General features: G+C 47.4%; 1 protein-coding gene across 3 annotated transcripts in view; it reads left to right on the top strand.

The window, feature by feature from the left end:
• Nucleotides 1-12,196, top strand: part of LOC102912887 (uncharacterized) — a 102,318-nt gene extending 90,122 nt beyond the window's left edge. Inside the window, exons 1-4 of one of the 3 annotated variants that reach the window (XM_076561456.1) lie at nucleotides 9,278-9,454; nucleotides 9,630-10,059; nucleotides 10,698-10,743; nucleotides 11,948-12,196. In XM_076561456.1, coding sequence (XP_076417571.1) covers nucleotides 9,373-9,454; nucleotides 9,630-10,059; nucleotides 10,698-10,743; nucleotides 11,948-12,043 — 654 coding nt within the window. In that variant the 5' untranslated portion in view covers nucleotides 9,278-9,372 and the 3' untranslated portion in view covers nucleotides 12,044-12,196. Of the gene's footprint in view, nucleotides 1-9,277; nucleotides 9,455-9,626; nucleotides 10,060-10,697; nucleotides 10,744-11,947 lie in introns of those variants that run through there. The other 2 variants (XM_076561455.1, XM_076561457.1) reach the window with 2 other exon arrangements.
• The last annotated feature ends 754 nt before the right edge of the window (nucleotides 12,197-12,950 follow it).

Genomic DNA, 12,950 nt, shown 5'->3' with positions numbered 1-12,950 from the left:
GAAGTCATCTCTGTCTTGCCCACTCCACCACATGGCAGATGCGGGGTGGGGCCTAATCTCCCCCTGCATTCACATGGCCTGATCACTTGCATTCCATCATGGGGATTAGCTCTACTGTGCTGCCTGGGAGGACCCACACTCCTGAGTGCTGCAGTCTGTGAGGGGCAGGATCAGGTCTTCCACTCTTGTAAACCTGGGACCTGCTTTTCTTGCCTGAAGTAGGTAAGGGAGGGCTGTGGGCAAGGGACGAGTGTTGAGGGGAAAAGGGGCGTCTCTCCCTTGATCATGCTACCATGTGACAGATCATGGGGCTAGCTCTCCCACTCTCACTCTTCAGGGCCGGCTCATCCCACCTCCACCAGCAGGGAAAACTCTACTGTACCGCCCAGACAAAGTACAGGGCCCTTTCTTCTGAGTGCTCTAGTTGGTGGGGGGCAGAGCCAGTTGTCCCTAGTGCTGCAGACAGTGAGGGGCAGGACCAACTCTGTGCAGGCCTATCCTCACTGTTTTCAGGGGTAACAGGAACCAGGGACATCATCACAGCCTACAGCTGCAGCAGGGTCACAGACCCAGACATGGCCCCTGGCAACAGCCCAGGCTCCAATGAAACCCTCGCCCTTGGTGGAGGCACAGTCTACTTAGATCTGCATGGCCCCAACAGAGGGTCAACCCTTGGACACTAATACGAACCTAAGTGGTGGCCCAGACACCTGACATCTGAGTGGCTTTTAATGGCAATATGGGCCACAGATATCAATACAGACCCCAGCTGTAGTTGGACCATGGACCCAGGCACGGTCCTTCGCAGCAGCTTAGGCCTGATGTCACCATGGCCCTAGTTGGCAATGCAGGTCCATCTGATCAGCATGGAGCCATTGGCAGCATGGCCCTTGAACACCCACATGGGCCCAGGTGTAAGCCCAGATCCTGGGCATTCACACAGGTGTATCAGACATCAGTGCAGACCCTGGCTGTGGCAGAGCCACTGACCCAGACATGGCCTCTGCTGCAGCTTGGCCTGTATGATGCCCTGACCCTGGGTGGCAGCACATGTCACTCAGATCTGTATGGGCCTGGCAGCAGCACAGACCTCAGGCACCAAGAAGGCCACTGGTGGAAACCCAGACCCTGGGAATCAGTGTGCTTCTTGGTGGCTACATGGGACATGGACATCAGCACAGACTCAGGGTGCAGTAGGGCCACAGACCCAGACATGGAGAGCTTTGCCTGGATGGTGAAATGGAGGTAAAGCTGGCAGGCTGAACCAACCCAGCTACCACCCAGTCCCAGAACCAGGATAACAAGGTAGTCCACCGCCACATCCACCTCATCTATGAACTTCTGGAGCATGTGAGGGGGCCGGTCCTGCAGACCCAAAGCTGCAGGACCTCCATGACACAAGGCAACATCAAGATATCCAAGAGGAGCTCCAGTGAGGGCCCAGCATCGAGAGTGCAGCAGAAGCCAAGGGACTCAACCAGACCAATGACTACTTGCAATAAACATTTGCAAGTAAAGATAAATGGACTAAAGGGTATACTGTGATACACTGTAGCTTCCACATGGAGATTTGGGGAGCTGGGGTTGTTGTTTGATTTTTTTGTGTGTGTGTGTGTTTTGGTTTTTTTTTTTAGTTTTACTTTTAAATATTGTTTAGGGGACAGGTTGCAAGGGCACAAGGCAGAATTGAGAACAGCGAGATGAGTGAGATTAGGATGCTTGATGTGAAATTCACAAAGAATCAGGAAAAAAAGTTAAAAAATAAAACACAATAGTAATAAAAGACTAGAGATGACATTAAAAATTCAAGAAACACTCAGTGTTTTCCAGTGTTGTATCTACCCTTTTAGCTCTTTGTGGCATTCATGAGACTGCCTGGGATCTTCCAGGATCACACATGGTACAGAGGGACACTGAATAGTAGCTGGATTTCCATACTTCCATAGGCCTTACCCCCAGTGCTTTCTATAGATATAGAAGTGGCCATGTTCTCCTCCATAGGGCTGGAATTCCTCAGGAGGTTACTGATTGGAAAGGCTCCCCAAGCCCTCTGAACTACTGCTATGTTCTGACCCCTCACCTGGAACAGGAGACATGCAAGAGGGGCACCAGCAGCTCAGGGGAGCAGAGGGGGAGCTGGAGTGGAGTTCCCCCCTAAGGACCTAAAACACAATGCCACTATAGATGGGATGCAAACACCTGGATCCCAAGGAGGCTTTTAGGTCAAAACTGTACATTCACACAGGTTTTTAAACAAACATGAGTAAATTTTAAAAACCAAATTCCTGCTTATTGCTCACTGCTCGACAGGAAAATGAGGAGTGAGACATGAAATTGATAAGATAAATATGAAATCAATATATATATATATATATATATATATATATATATATATATATATCTTTATTTCCTTCCTTCCTTCCTTCCTTTTATATATTTATTTATTTTTTCTTTTTTTGGTTTTTCGAGACAGGGTTTGTCTGTGTAGCTTTGCGCCTTTCCTGGAACTCATTTGGTAGCCCAGTCTGGCCTCGAACTCCCAGAGATCCTCCTGCCTCTGCCTCCCGAGTGCTGGTATTAAAGGCGTGCGCCACCACCACCCGGCTTATATATTTATTGTTTTTTAAAAAAATGCCCCAGACAGAGCTCACCAAGAATGACTTTGAAGTTATGATATTCCTGTGTCACAAGTATGTCAGACTGGGACACCCTGCCACTTTATGGAATTTGGGGGACTCTATTCCAGGTTTTTATGCATGTTACACAAAGACTTGGCACAATGAGCTACATCCCCATCCCAGAAATGAGTGTCTTTATAATCACAACAAGACACAGAGAAAATAATTCTAAGGGCCCTGGACAATTCACCAACATCAGATTCAGATTATACAGCAAAGACAAAGAGCAGGAAACATGCACGTAAAGACAGTGGTGAGGTGGTTATTAGAACTGTGAAGTAGGTCTTTTCTGGGAGAAGAAATCCAGCACCAGGACTCCAGAATATTCCCATTACAAAACAGGAACTTCCTGGACACATGCTAGTACTCCAGGGCCCCTTCTATTCTAAGAGTGGCCAGAACATGTTGGGAATAGCTGGCTGCCTTGGAACCAGTCTGACCACATGCCAGCGAAGGGGCTGCTTGACTGACAGTTCTGGGATGGAGACCAGGGTGTAAAGGCCTGCTCTTGACACTTTGACCATTCAGAGGAGACACTAGAAGTCGGGGGTAGGGACAAGAGAAGGCTGAACAGTACTACTAAAATCCTCCCCAGTAGCCCTGGTGAAGATGAGCCCTCTGCTCTGCCTGCTGAAGGACCAGCAGGCCTTTCCACCCCGCCCAAGCTCCTGGAAAGGCCGAGCATGGAAGCATGACAGCCTCTAACTTCACTTTGTGTGAAATCCTAAAGAAGAACCTCCCAGATAAACACATTAGCTTAATAACCGTGCTCTGCCAAATACCAGGGGCCCAGTGTAGAGTACTAGACCAACAGATGTGGTCCACACATTTCCACAAGGCCTCAGAATTATTGTTTTTTCTTACTCACTGCAGATTTCATCCCATAGTTGATCCCCACCCATTTCCTAGGAAGATAATTCACCAAGGCCAGGGTCTCAGCTGAGACACAACTTGGAAGGCTCCTTCTACACTCGACTTTCCCAAGGGCCACACCTTCCCTGTAAACACATCCTGCTCACTGAAGCTCCAAACTGCTGTTGGTTTTGGACCTCAGGGGCTCAGTCCATAGCAACTGTCAATCATACCAGGAAGCCAGGACGGAAGGCCCTGACAGGGTTCTTGGCTCCTAGAAGGCCATTAGAGAAGATTGCTCCCCAGGCCTGCTCAGCCTTCTGGAGACATACTCACTGGAGATCATCCTCAGATAAGGGGAGTTTTTCCAGTTCCCACTACTGCTCCCAGAGTCATTGCTTTTGCTTTGAGATCCAGTTAGGGTCACAGCCTTGGAGACTTGGTGCTTCAGACACAGGCAGGGAAACTCCTCCAGCCTTTGAGACATGCCCGACATGGGAGATCTTCCACTTGAGCTCCTCAGTGGCCTGCTCTCTGCAGACTTGCTCTGCAAGGGCCTCTTCCCAGTTGGCATACCGAGATCCCTGCTACTGGGACACTGGTTGATGGTGTTTGGCTAGGCACCCTGAAGCCTGCTGAAAACTTAGTGCTGAAACACTACCAACATCTCTCCATCACTTACCTTCCTCTTTCTACTTCCCTAGTCAAGTGTCCACTCTTGGGTCTGGCTTTGTTTTTATTCTTCACTGACTGCCCACTTCATTCCTGTAGGGAGGTATAAATAAGAAATAAAGGTAAGAATAGACCACCTCATGGAAATGGAGTGGTGAAACATCATGATCCAGCTGACCGATGTTGGGGATGGTCACAGCAGGGACTGGTGGATCCTACTGCTGCTTCAGGACAGTCAAATGGGAACAGGAAGGGAGTCAAGCAGGCTGTAGACCTGTGGACACCAGAGAGTTCCTCCAGTAGTGCAAGCTGTGGGAGGAGAGCGTAGATCCTTAGTGCACTGACCTCCTTGAAGCTTGGTGAGAAGGTTGTGCTAGGGTTCCTGTGTGTACCTGTGCTTTTTTTCCTGCCCGAAACCCTAAGTCCAACCCCTAAGTCATTCACTTACTTAGCAAAATATTGGCACACTGCTGTTATCCGGTAGCCAGCAGAGTGCCCACTCTCTCAGCCTTGTGGAGAGGCCCGGGTACACTGGAGTTGGTACAGGGATATTGGTGGCCTGCATTCCCTCATACATTCCTTCATTCCTTGTTCCCAGCATATGTTCACGGCTCATAGGAGCACATCTAGCACTAGACAGGCCAATCCCCAGAGGCCCTCAGGGATCCCAACTCAGTAATAAGAGGTACTAGTGGCAGTACAGACCTGCTCACACAGACAGGAAGGCCAGGAAGTGTGCACAGGACAGGGCCTCAGAGTTAAATTAGAAAGTAGGACATGCCAGAAATAAAAGCAGAAGGCACAAAGGTGGACCAAGGAACACTGATGGTGACAACTTCAAATGGAACATGAGGTCAGAGAAGGGCAGTGTTGGGCTCTGGCAAAGTCAGAAGGGCAGTGGGCAGCTGTGGGCAGTGTCTGAGCAGAGAAGCAGCAGAGTCAGGTTGGCGTTTTGGAAAGATCACCCTGACTGCACTTATGATTGCATGATGCTCATGGTCTGTAAAATCATCTATCCTCGGGTCAGATTTTTGCCTTTGGAGTAAATTCTCCCGTGAAGGATATCAAGGCCCTTCCCAGCTTTTTGTTTCGACATAATTCTGCAGTGAGTATCACAGCCAAATCAACACACACTAAGTCATTATAAATAATGTCTACTAGTAAGTGTTCTTCATTCTACATGGGTGTCACTGAAGAAGTTGAATGTTCTTACCTCCCCACCAGGGGACTATCTGAGAGCTTGTTATGCCAGCCTAAGCTTGCACCCAGGAAGAACAGGCCCCTCTCAGAGAGCACCAGGGAAGTTTATGTGGTCAACTGTCCATAAAGCAGAACAATTTTTACTGGACTTTGAGCCCCACAAAGGCACATTTAGGGTCCTGGAGATTTTACAAGTGATCAGGTTTCCTTGTGTACAGTGGAACCTGGTTGGCCATGCTGACTTACATGAGAAATCCCCCACCACTGTCCTGCAGCCTGCCTCAATTCTGTACTGATGCACAGTCAGGCATGCTGACAGCATGCTCTCATCCTGCTGCTCAGTCTTCTGACTTCTCAGTGGCCTCTCTCCTGGGCACTGCTGAAGAACCCCAGCTCCAAACTCTTTCTTGGGCATCATACTTATTTTTTTGGTTATTGTGTATTTTGTGTGCCCGTCCTAGATCCTGCTCTGTTGATCAGGATGGCCTCAAACTCACAAAGTTCTGCCTCACTCTGTTTCTCAGTGCTGGGATTAAAGGCATGTGCCAACACTGCCTGGCGAGGCTCATAATTGGTACATCATTCTCCCCTACCTTGACTCCTTTTCATGGGAAAATTGGCGTAGATTGTCTCCCCACCATCTCCTGGCCATGCTTCTACCATCTCTTTCAGAACTACTCTTCCATGGAGCTCACTTCAGCCTCCCACCCTCTCCTTCCTCAGGAAACTATCCTTCTAGATGTCTTCCCACCCAGCTCACAATCTTGGCCTCTCTCTAAATCATCTCTTCTCTCTCTTGACCATGTGTCTCTTACAAAAAGCAGGAAGAGTCCTTACTGAGTCCCTATATGAAGAAACCTGCAACCAGAAACAGGACCTAAGGCCTGGATACAGCAAGAATGCTCCAGGGCCTGTTGCTGGGATACAGCATACCAGAGGGGTTAAGCAAGAACCCTCCAAAGTCATGTGGCTGGTTGAAGGACTGAAGGGAGGATCCCTGACCTGTCCATTCCTTTCCTGGTTCAGAGCGGGGCTCACCCTTCATTATTTCTACACAAGACACCAGTATACACCAAAAAAGGGAGAGGGAGAGAGGGGAAAGATAGAGAGAGGAAGACAGAGAGAGAGAGAGAGCAGTTGTGGCTCAGATGAACTAAGTGGCAGCCTCTGACATTCCTGACAAAGACATGATTATCACTTGATGGCTTGAAAGCTCAGGCCATGGAGTGCTGAGCAGAGAAAGGACATAGTGAGCTCTGACTAAGTGGGCAGTGCAGGGGTCAGTGTATCCTGTCCTGTGAGCCACAAAGGCCCCATGGGAGAGCCAACCTGGGCACAGCTGGCTCATTGATTGTCAGGTGTCCCTAACAATGCTGAAGAAGGGTGTGTGGAAGATGTCTCTAATCTAGAAAAGCTTCCCCAATTATTATTCTTTCTGTATGTTGCATGATGTCATATGCAGATAAAAACTCATCAAAGAATTCATTCTGTCAATTGTGTTTCTTCTATTTTTCTTTAAGAAATTTTTATTCATTTTATACACCAACAACAGATCCCCGTCTCATCTCTCCTCACGCTTCAGCCAGCATTCCCGCCCGGACCTACCTCCCTATCCCCACCCCCAAAAAGTTAAGGCTCCCATGAGGAGTCAGCAGAGCCTGGTACATTCAGTTGAGGAAGGTCCAAGACCCTCCCCTCTGTACCACGGCTGTGCAAGGTGTGGCATCATAGATAATGAGCTCCAAAAAGCCGCACAGGCACCAGGTATATATCCTGATCCCACAAGCTGATAAATTGCTTCTAAAATTGCTCATTTGAATTATATCAACACTCTTCAAGGTAAACTTAATATTGTCCTGGGTTTCCGTTAAGCAGTGATCCAGGGTTTTTTTTTTAATTGTGCACGAATAAAACAGACTTAGAACTCATTTGTGTTTCCTTTCCCAGCCTTAACTAGCATAATGAAAGGTTTTCAACCACTTTTCTTTTTTTCTTTCCATATTTCTGGAACTACTCTTACATTCTGAAGATTAGACACTCTCTAGGGTATGGGACAATGAGATGGGAGGGTTTGGCTACAGATGATTCTGCCTGTGAATGTTGTGACTGTGAATCCCTCAGTACAATCTGTGTGCAGGTAGGTTTCCTATCTAATAACTATGATGAGCAGAGTCCCATGGCAAAATGGTGTAGAAACTCCACAATCACAAGCATTAACCTGAAGCAGTGGTTCTCAAGGTGTGGGTTGCTGCCCCTTTTACCTTTGGGGTCTACAGAACTTTACTAAAAGCATTAGAAAACAATGATATTATATTATGACACATAACAGTAGCAAAATTATAATTATGAAGCAACAACAAAAATGGTTGGGGTCACCACAGCATAACAATATTAAAGGGCCAAAGCATTAGGAAGGGTGAGAATCACTGACCTAAAGCATTGAGCATGTAACTAAACAAGAAGGAGCCACAAGATTTCTTTTTTTTTTTTTTTTTTTTTTTTTTTTTTTTTTGGTTTTTCGAGACAGGGTTTCTCTGTGTAGCTTCGCGCCTTTCCTGGAACTCACTTGGTAGCCTAGGCTGGCCTCGAACTCACAAAGATCCGCCTGCCTCTGCCTCCCGAGTGCTGGGATTAAGGGCGTGCGCCACCACCGCCTGGCCCCACAAGATTTCTTTAATGCATTTCAATCCTGGAGAGTACCTCACAGAAGATAATTTATGAAAAAATCACACAGAGCAGTAAAAAATCATTCAGAGCAGGGCTTATGAATCACTGCTGTTCCACAGCAAAAGCTGCTTATGGGTACAAATTTTCTGTCATTGCCTGGTTATATTGGATTCGGCAACTAGATAGCAGCAAGCTAGCAGTAGACATCCTCAGGAATCAGCAGAGTGGAGTCCCTTCCCCATGTCCAAGATGGGGACAGCAGAGTCAAGAGGATCAAGGGTAAAGGCAGAGACAGGTGCTGGTTTCCAGACTCACATAGATAACAGATTGGAACATAGCAGGCCTTGGTGTTTACCTGTGTTAGCTACTCCCAGAGTGCACCCTACATCTCCTCTTGGTTACACAGCAAGCATTCATCTTTATGGGTGCTGAGTCACCCATCAGATAGCAATATTCCACTGCATCATTCTTTGCTAAGCCCTGGGAGCGAACTGCCAGAAATAAAAGAATACACCCAGTGTCCTGTGATCTCTTTAGAAAGGGGAGGAAATGAACAGTCTCTGGGGCACCCTGATTGCATGATTGATTATCTGCTTCACTCCAACCCTGTGAACAGCATCTTGGGAAATTTATCTCAGAATCTGGGGTTGGTATGGATGCAGGAGCTAGGTCTCTGTCCTTAGTGAGGAAAAAGCACTTGTGTTCAAATTTCTAATTGCTCACATATGTTGCAGGGATGCTAGGGCTAAAAGGAGGGTTGGTTTGAAACAGCCAAGCCAGGAATACTGAAGATGAGACACAAAGAGTTTCTGCGATCAGTAGGACAGTCAAGCTGTCTCACACTGATAAAGACAGGGCTCCCAGCTAGTGTGGGCAGTCCAACCAGACCACCAAGTCCTGTGATTTAGTTGGTTTCAAGGGCCTGCTGAGTTTGAGAAGGTCTTTGTGTTACTCCCTGTGACTGAATTTGAACAGTCCAGCCTTACCCAAAACTAGAGGTGTCTGCTAAGGAGCAAACCAGAGACACAGGTTCTGCAAGCCCACCACACACACTCACTGCATTTTTTAAAGTACTCCCTGCTCTTTCAGCTCTAACATGCTTCAGGCAAGACACCTGAGAGGACAAGCCCACAGCTACTGAGTCTGTGCAGGCCAGAATCTGTGATTGGTCACATTGTAATTACGTTGAGTCTCCAGAAGACAAGCCTTCCAGGCCAAGAGTCAGAGCTGTACCTCTGGCTCCAGACAGTGAGGACGTGGCTTTAAAGCTTCGGAACTCAGGTTTGATCAAAGGATTCCCCACATGGAGCCTTGCCAGGACGAAAGCCACAGTTTCAACAGGATGCTGTGTCCCAGAGCTGATGAGGACCAGGAACAACAGCATGGTCAATAAAATGATTCTGACTGGAGTTGGGCAAAGTCCGGGAAGCAAATCTGTTGGAAAGGCCAGTGGCCATGCACTTCGATTACCCGGCTCTGCCCGTGGCCCCTCTCTAGGCTTTCCAATGATCCATGGCCAAGATGCGCAGTTCTTTATCTTTGTGTTTTTCTCTCTAGCAGGTGAGAATGCAGTGGTCCTGAAGGCTGGAGAGAAAGGAGGCAAGAGAGGGCTTGTACAGAGCGAGCTTGCTCAGGGTGAGCTTGCTCAGGGCAAACTTGCTCCAAGCAAGCATGCTCAAGAAGAGCTTGATCAGTCCGGTCTTGCTCAGGAAGCCACAGGAGTGGTAGAGGAGGGAGAAAAGGAAGAAGAAGAAATGGAAGGAGCACATGCTGGCGATGGTAGTTCTGGCCCCATGGACAAGGGGATCCAGGCAGAAGGTGGCCATGGCGGCAGTATTCAACAGCAACCTCAGCAAGAGGCGGCAATGCCTGAGGGCACCAAGAATCTCCAGGCTGGGGAATTCCAGAGCCACACCAGATTCACCCAGTCTCAGCTGCAGGAACTGGAGCGTCTTTTCGAAGACAATCACTTCCCCAGCTTTCAAGTAAGGTAAGCAGAATGCCCTGCTAGGCTCCTGGTTTTCTGGCATTGCAATCAGGCTGTCCTTTGGTGCTTCCTGAACCCCTCATTTCCTCTAGAAACAAAGCCACCATGTCTGGACCCTCCAATAGAAATTGGATTCTGGAGTAGGGACTTGTGCCCTAGTCCAACTGGAAAGAATGTGTTCTGTTGCCTGTTTAAGTGGTACTTGAGTGGGACATTTAGACAGTGCTTGTTCTAAATGAGTCTCTGTAAGTATGAGTGAGAAGCCTGAGGTGTGGCTGGGAAAATGCAGGAGGGATTCCACCTCAGATGAAAATTTGACTAACATTTTATATCGTGGAGGCTCTCTTAATGAAGGTTTACATGTTAAGTACATGGACAACATACCTGTGTTTGGGGTGTACCCTTAATTTTGATCCCTGAAAGAAACGTGTTACTAAAGTAAGTCCCAAAATAGGTGTGAGGAATACTGTTTGTGTGGCTGTACAAGTCTCTCTCTCAATCTCTCTGTGAGTGTGTGTGTGTGTGTGTGCGCGCACGCGCGTGCACAAGTGTGGACACAAACATTGAAAAGGAAACAGGACATGTCCTTATACAGTTTGTTTACAGCACAAGGTCTAATTGTCGAAAACTTTTCACTTCAGGAAGGCTCTTGCAAGATCTATGGGTGTGGCAGAAGAAGATGTGCAGGTCAGTATTTTAAAAAAAATTAATGTTTTGGACGGGTTCCACATCTTGGGTTGTTGCTGGCTAGAAGAGAGGTGTAGGAGCAATTTGGAACCCTGAAGTTGCATCCCAAGGATGCCAGACCAGTCCACACCCAGGCAATGCTCAATATGATGAAAGACCTCCATTTCCTCAGGCAAGAAATGCCAACTTGGACACCTGAAAACATAAGATGCCAAGGTGTTTTGTCTGACCCTCGGTGAACATAGTGTGTTCTCCATGACCTTCTGAAGGCTGTGCAGCCTGCATGCCTCACTTAAGTGAAGAGACCATGTTCTTGCCCACTTTCAATACTTTCACTCTGTGTGTGTCAGAAAAACTTTTCTCAGACTTGTTTTGATCTAGTCTGCAAATGTCACATGCCTGGCTTAGTTCTGAATCAATACTGGGACCAGGAACCTCAAATGCCCAGAGCCCTTTTACCTTTTTTATTGATTATGAATGTGAACTCTGCTCAGCATTACAATCATCCTTGGCTTTTCCAGACCACATGCCCACAAGGGAAAAGGCCTATAGATAGTATGCTTGGAGGCTAGGGAGGAAGCATAGAACAGGAAGAAGTGCCCTTTGTCTCATACAATGTGCATTCTGGGTACTCACAAAAGGCTATCACCATGGATCCTTTCACAGATAGCTTTGAGCCTTGAGATAGTTCTCTGGGGTTCCAAGAGAACTCATTTGATACTTCAAAACACAGCAGTAACCAGGAACAACACACGAGCTAGATCCGCATCCTTTCCTGAACAAATGCATTAAAAATATCAATTGATGCAGAGAAGGAGCAATATTCTACGTCTGTCCCATAGCTGAAGGACTGGTTGTGCTGGTACATGTCCTAAGGTTCTTCATGGGGGTGTTTTGACTATTTCAATGAGAATGAACCCTGTTGCTTCCAGCATTCTGAACAATCAGTACACACTTGAGGTAAGTCTTCAATCTTTCTTAGGGTTAGATAGATAAACAGTTCCTGGGCAATCAGAAATGTAGTGCTTTTCTAGGGGAGTAGCTCTGTCCTGGAGCACATACCTAGCACACACTGACCCAGGGATGGAATCCATATATGTTCTAAAATGTTAGTAAAATTGAGCCAGTATACATGGATTCAGCATGTGTTCATCAGTGGTGGTACAGTCCAGTGTACTAACGCAACCCTTTCTTCTGCTTGTAGGAATGGTTTAGGACCAGGAGAGCCATTTTCAGGAGAAGCAATAGAATGGTGGTGCTGATTGATGCACCACCTGGTCCTCAGAACAACGATCCCTGAAGATTTTAGAGCAGCACTTTACTGCCAACTCTGTCCAAGAACCAGATGTCATGGAACCTGGCCATGCCCCCAATGTCTCAGCCAGACATGCTGGCCATGACATCATTTTCTTCCCTGCAATTTTATCAGTAATAAAGTGCTGGATTCTAAGTATGTTGGTTCCATTGTTTTCAGGTTACTAAAATGTGGGTGTAAGTATTTGAACCATAGTAGTCTATTCCAGAAATGGAATTTATGGCAGGAGGAGACACTGGCAAACTGTGGTCACTGTGCCTTGCTGAGTAAGGAAGATTTCCCGGTGCTATCCTGCTTCATGCTGACCCCACATTGTTCTGTCCCCTCATCATGGCCTTGTCAACTCACTCCACCTCGGTGGAACAATTATTTATAATGTCAGGTGGGGCAAGTCCCCAGCAAAGGACATTGTGTTTCTAGTCATGGCTGTTCCCACCCACACTCCAGTAAGTCCCACCCTAGATCCAGGAGGAAACTTTGACAGTGGGAGGAAGGGGTACATGATGTGTGGTTTGCACCCTCTCTGTGGATGTCCAGGGCACTAGGAACCACACTGGCCAGAGTCCTGATGCTTGAGAGGGAGAGGAGAATCCATCTATCCTGGCCACAACAGGGTTTCTGCCTCCTTTCTTCCATTCCAGGTCAGGGAGCATATGGTCTCACCCTCACCTGCTCAGAGATCTTGACTAATATGCCTTCTCCCTGCATTTTGTCACCTGCCTTGGAGAACCCTCAGTACTCAAGATTTAGGGGACCTTTGCTTCATAGCAGCTCTAATTTGTAAACAAGATTGAGTCCCTAGAAATGTTCTGGAACAGTCAGTCAGTGCATAGAAAAGTTGTACTGCTTCTTTGCATATGCAAAGCTACAGGTCCAAATAAGAAAGTCCATC

This window comes from Peromyscus maniculatus, chromosome X (assembly GCF_049852395.1).
Source record: "Peromyscus maniculatus bairdii isolate BWxNUB_F1_BW_parent chromosome X, HU_Pman_BW_mat_3.1, whole genome shotgun sequence".
Classification (NCBI taxonomy): Eukaryota; Metazoa; Chordata; class Mammalia; order Rodentia; family Cricetidae; genus Peromyscus; species Peromyscus maniculatus.
This window is presented reverse-complemented; position numbering and strand designations above follow the sequence as displayed.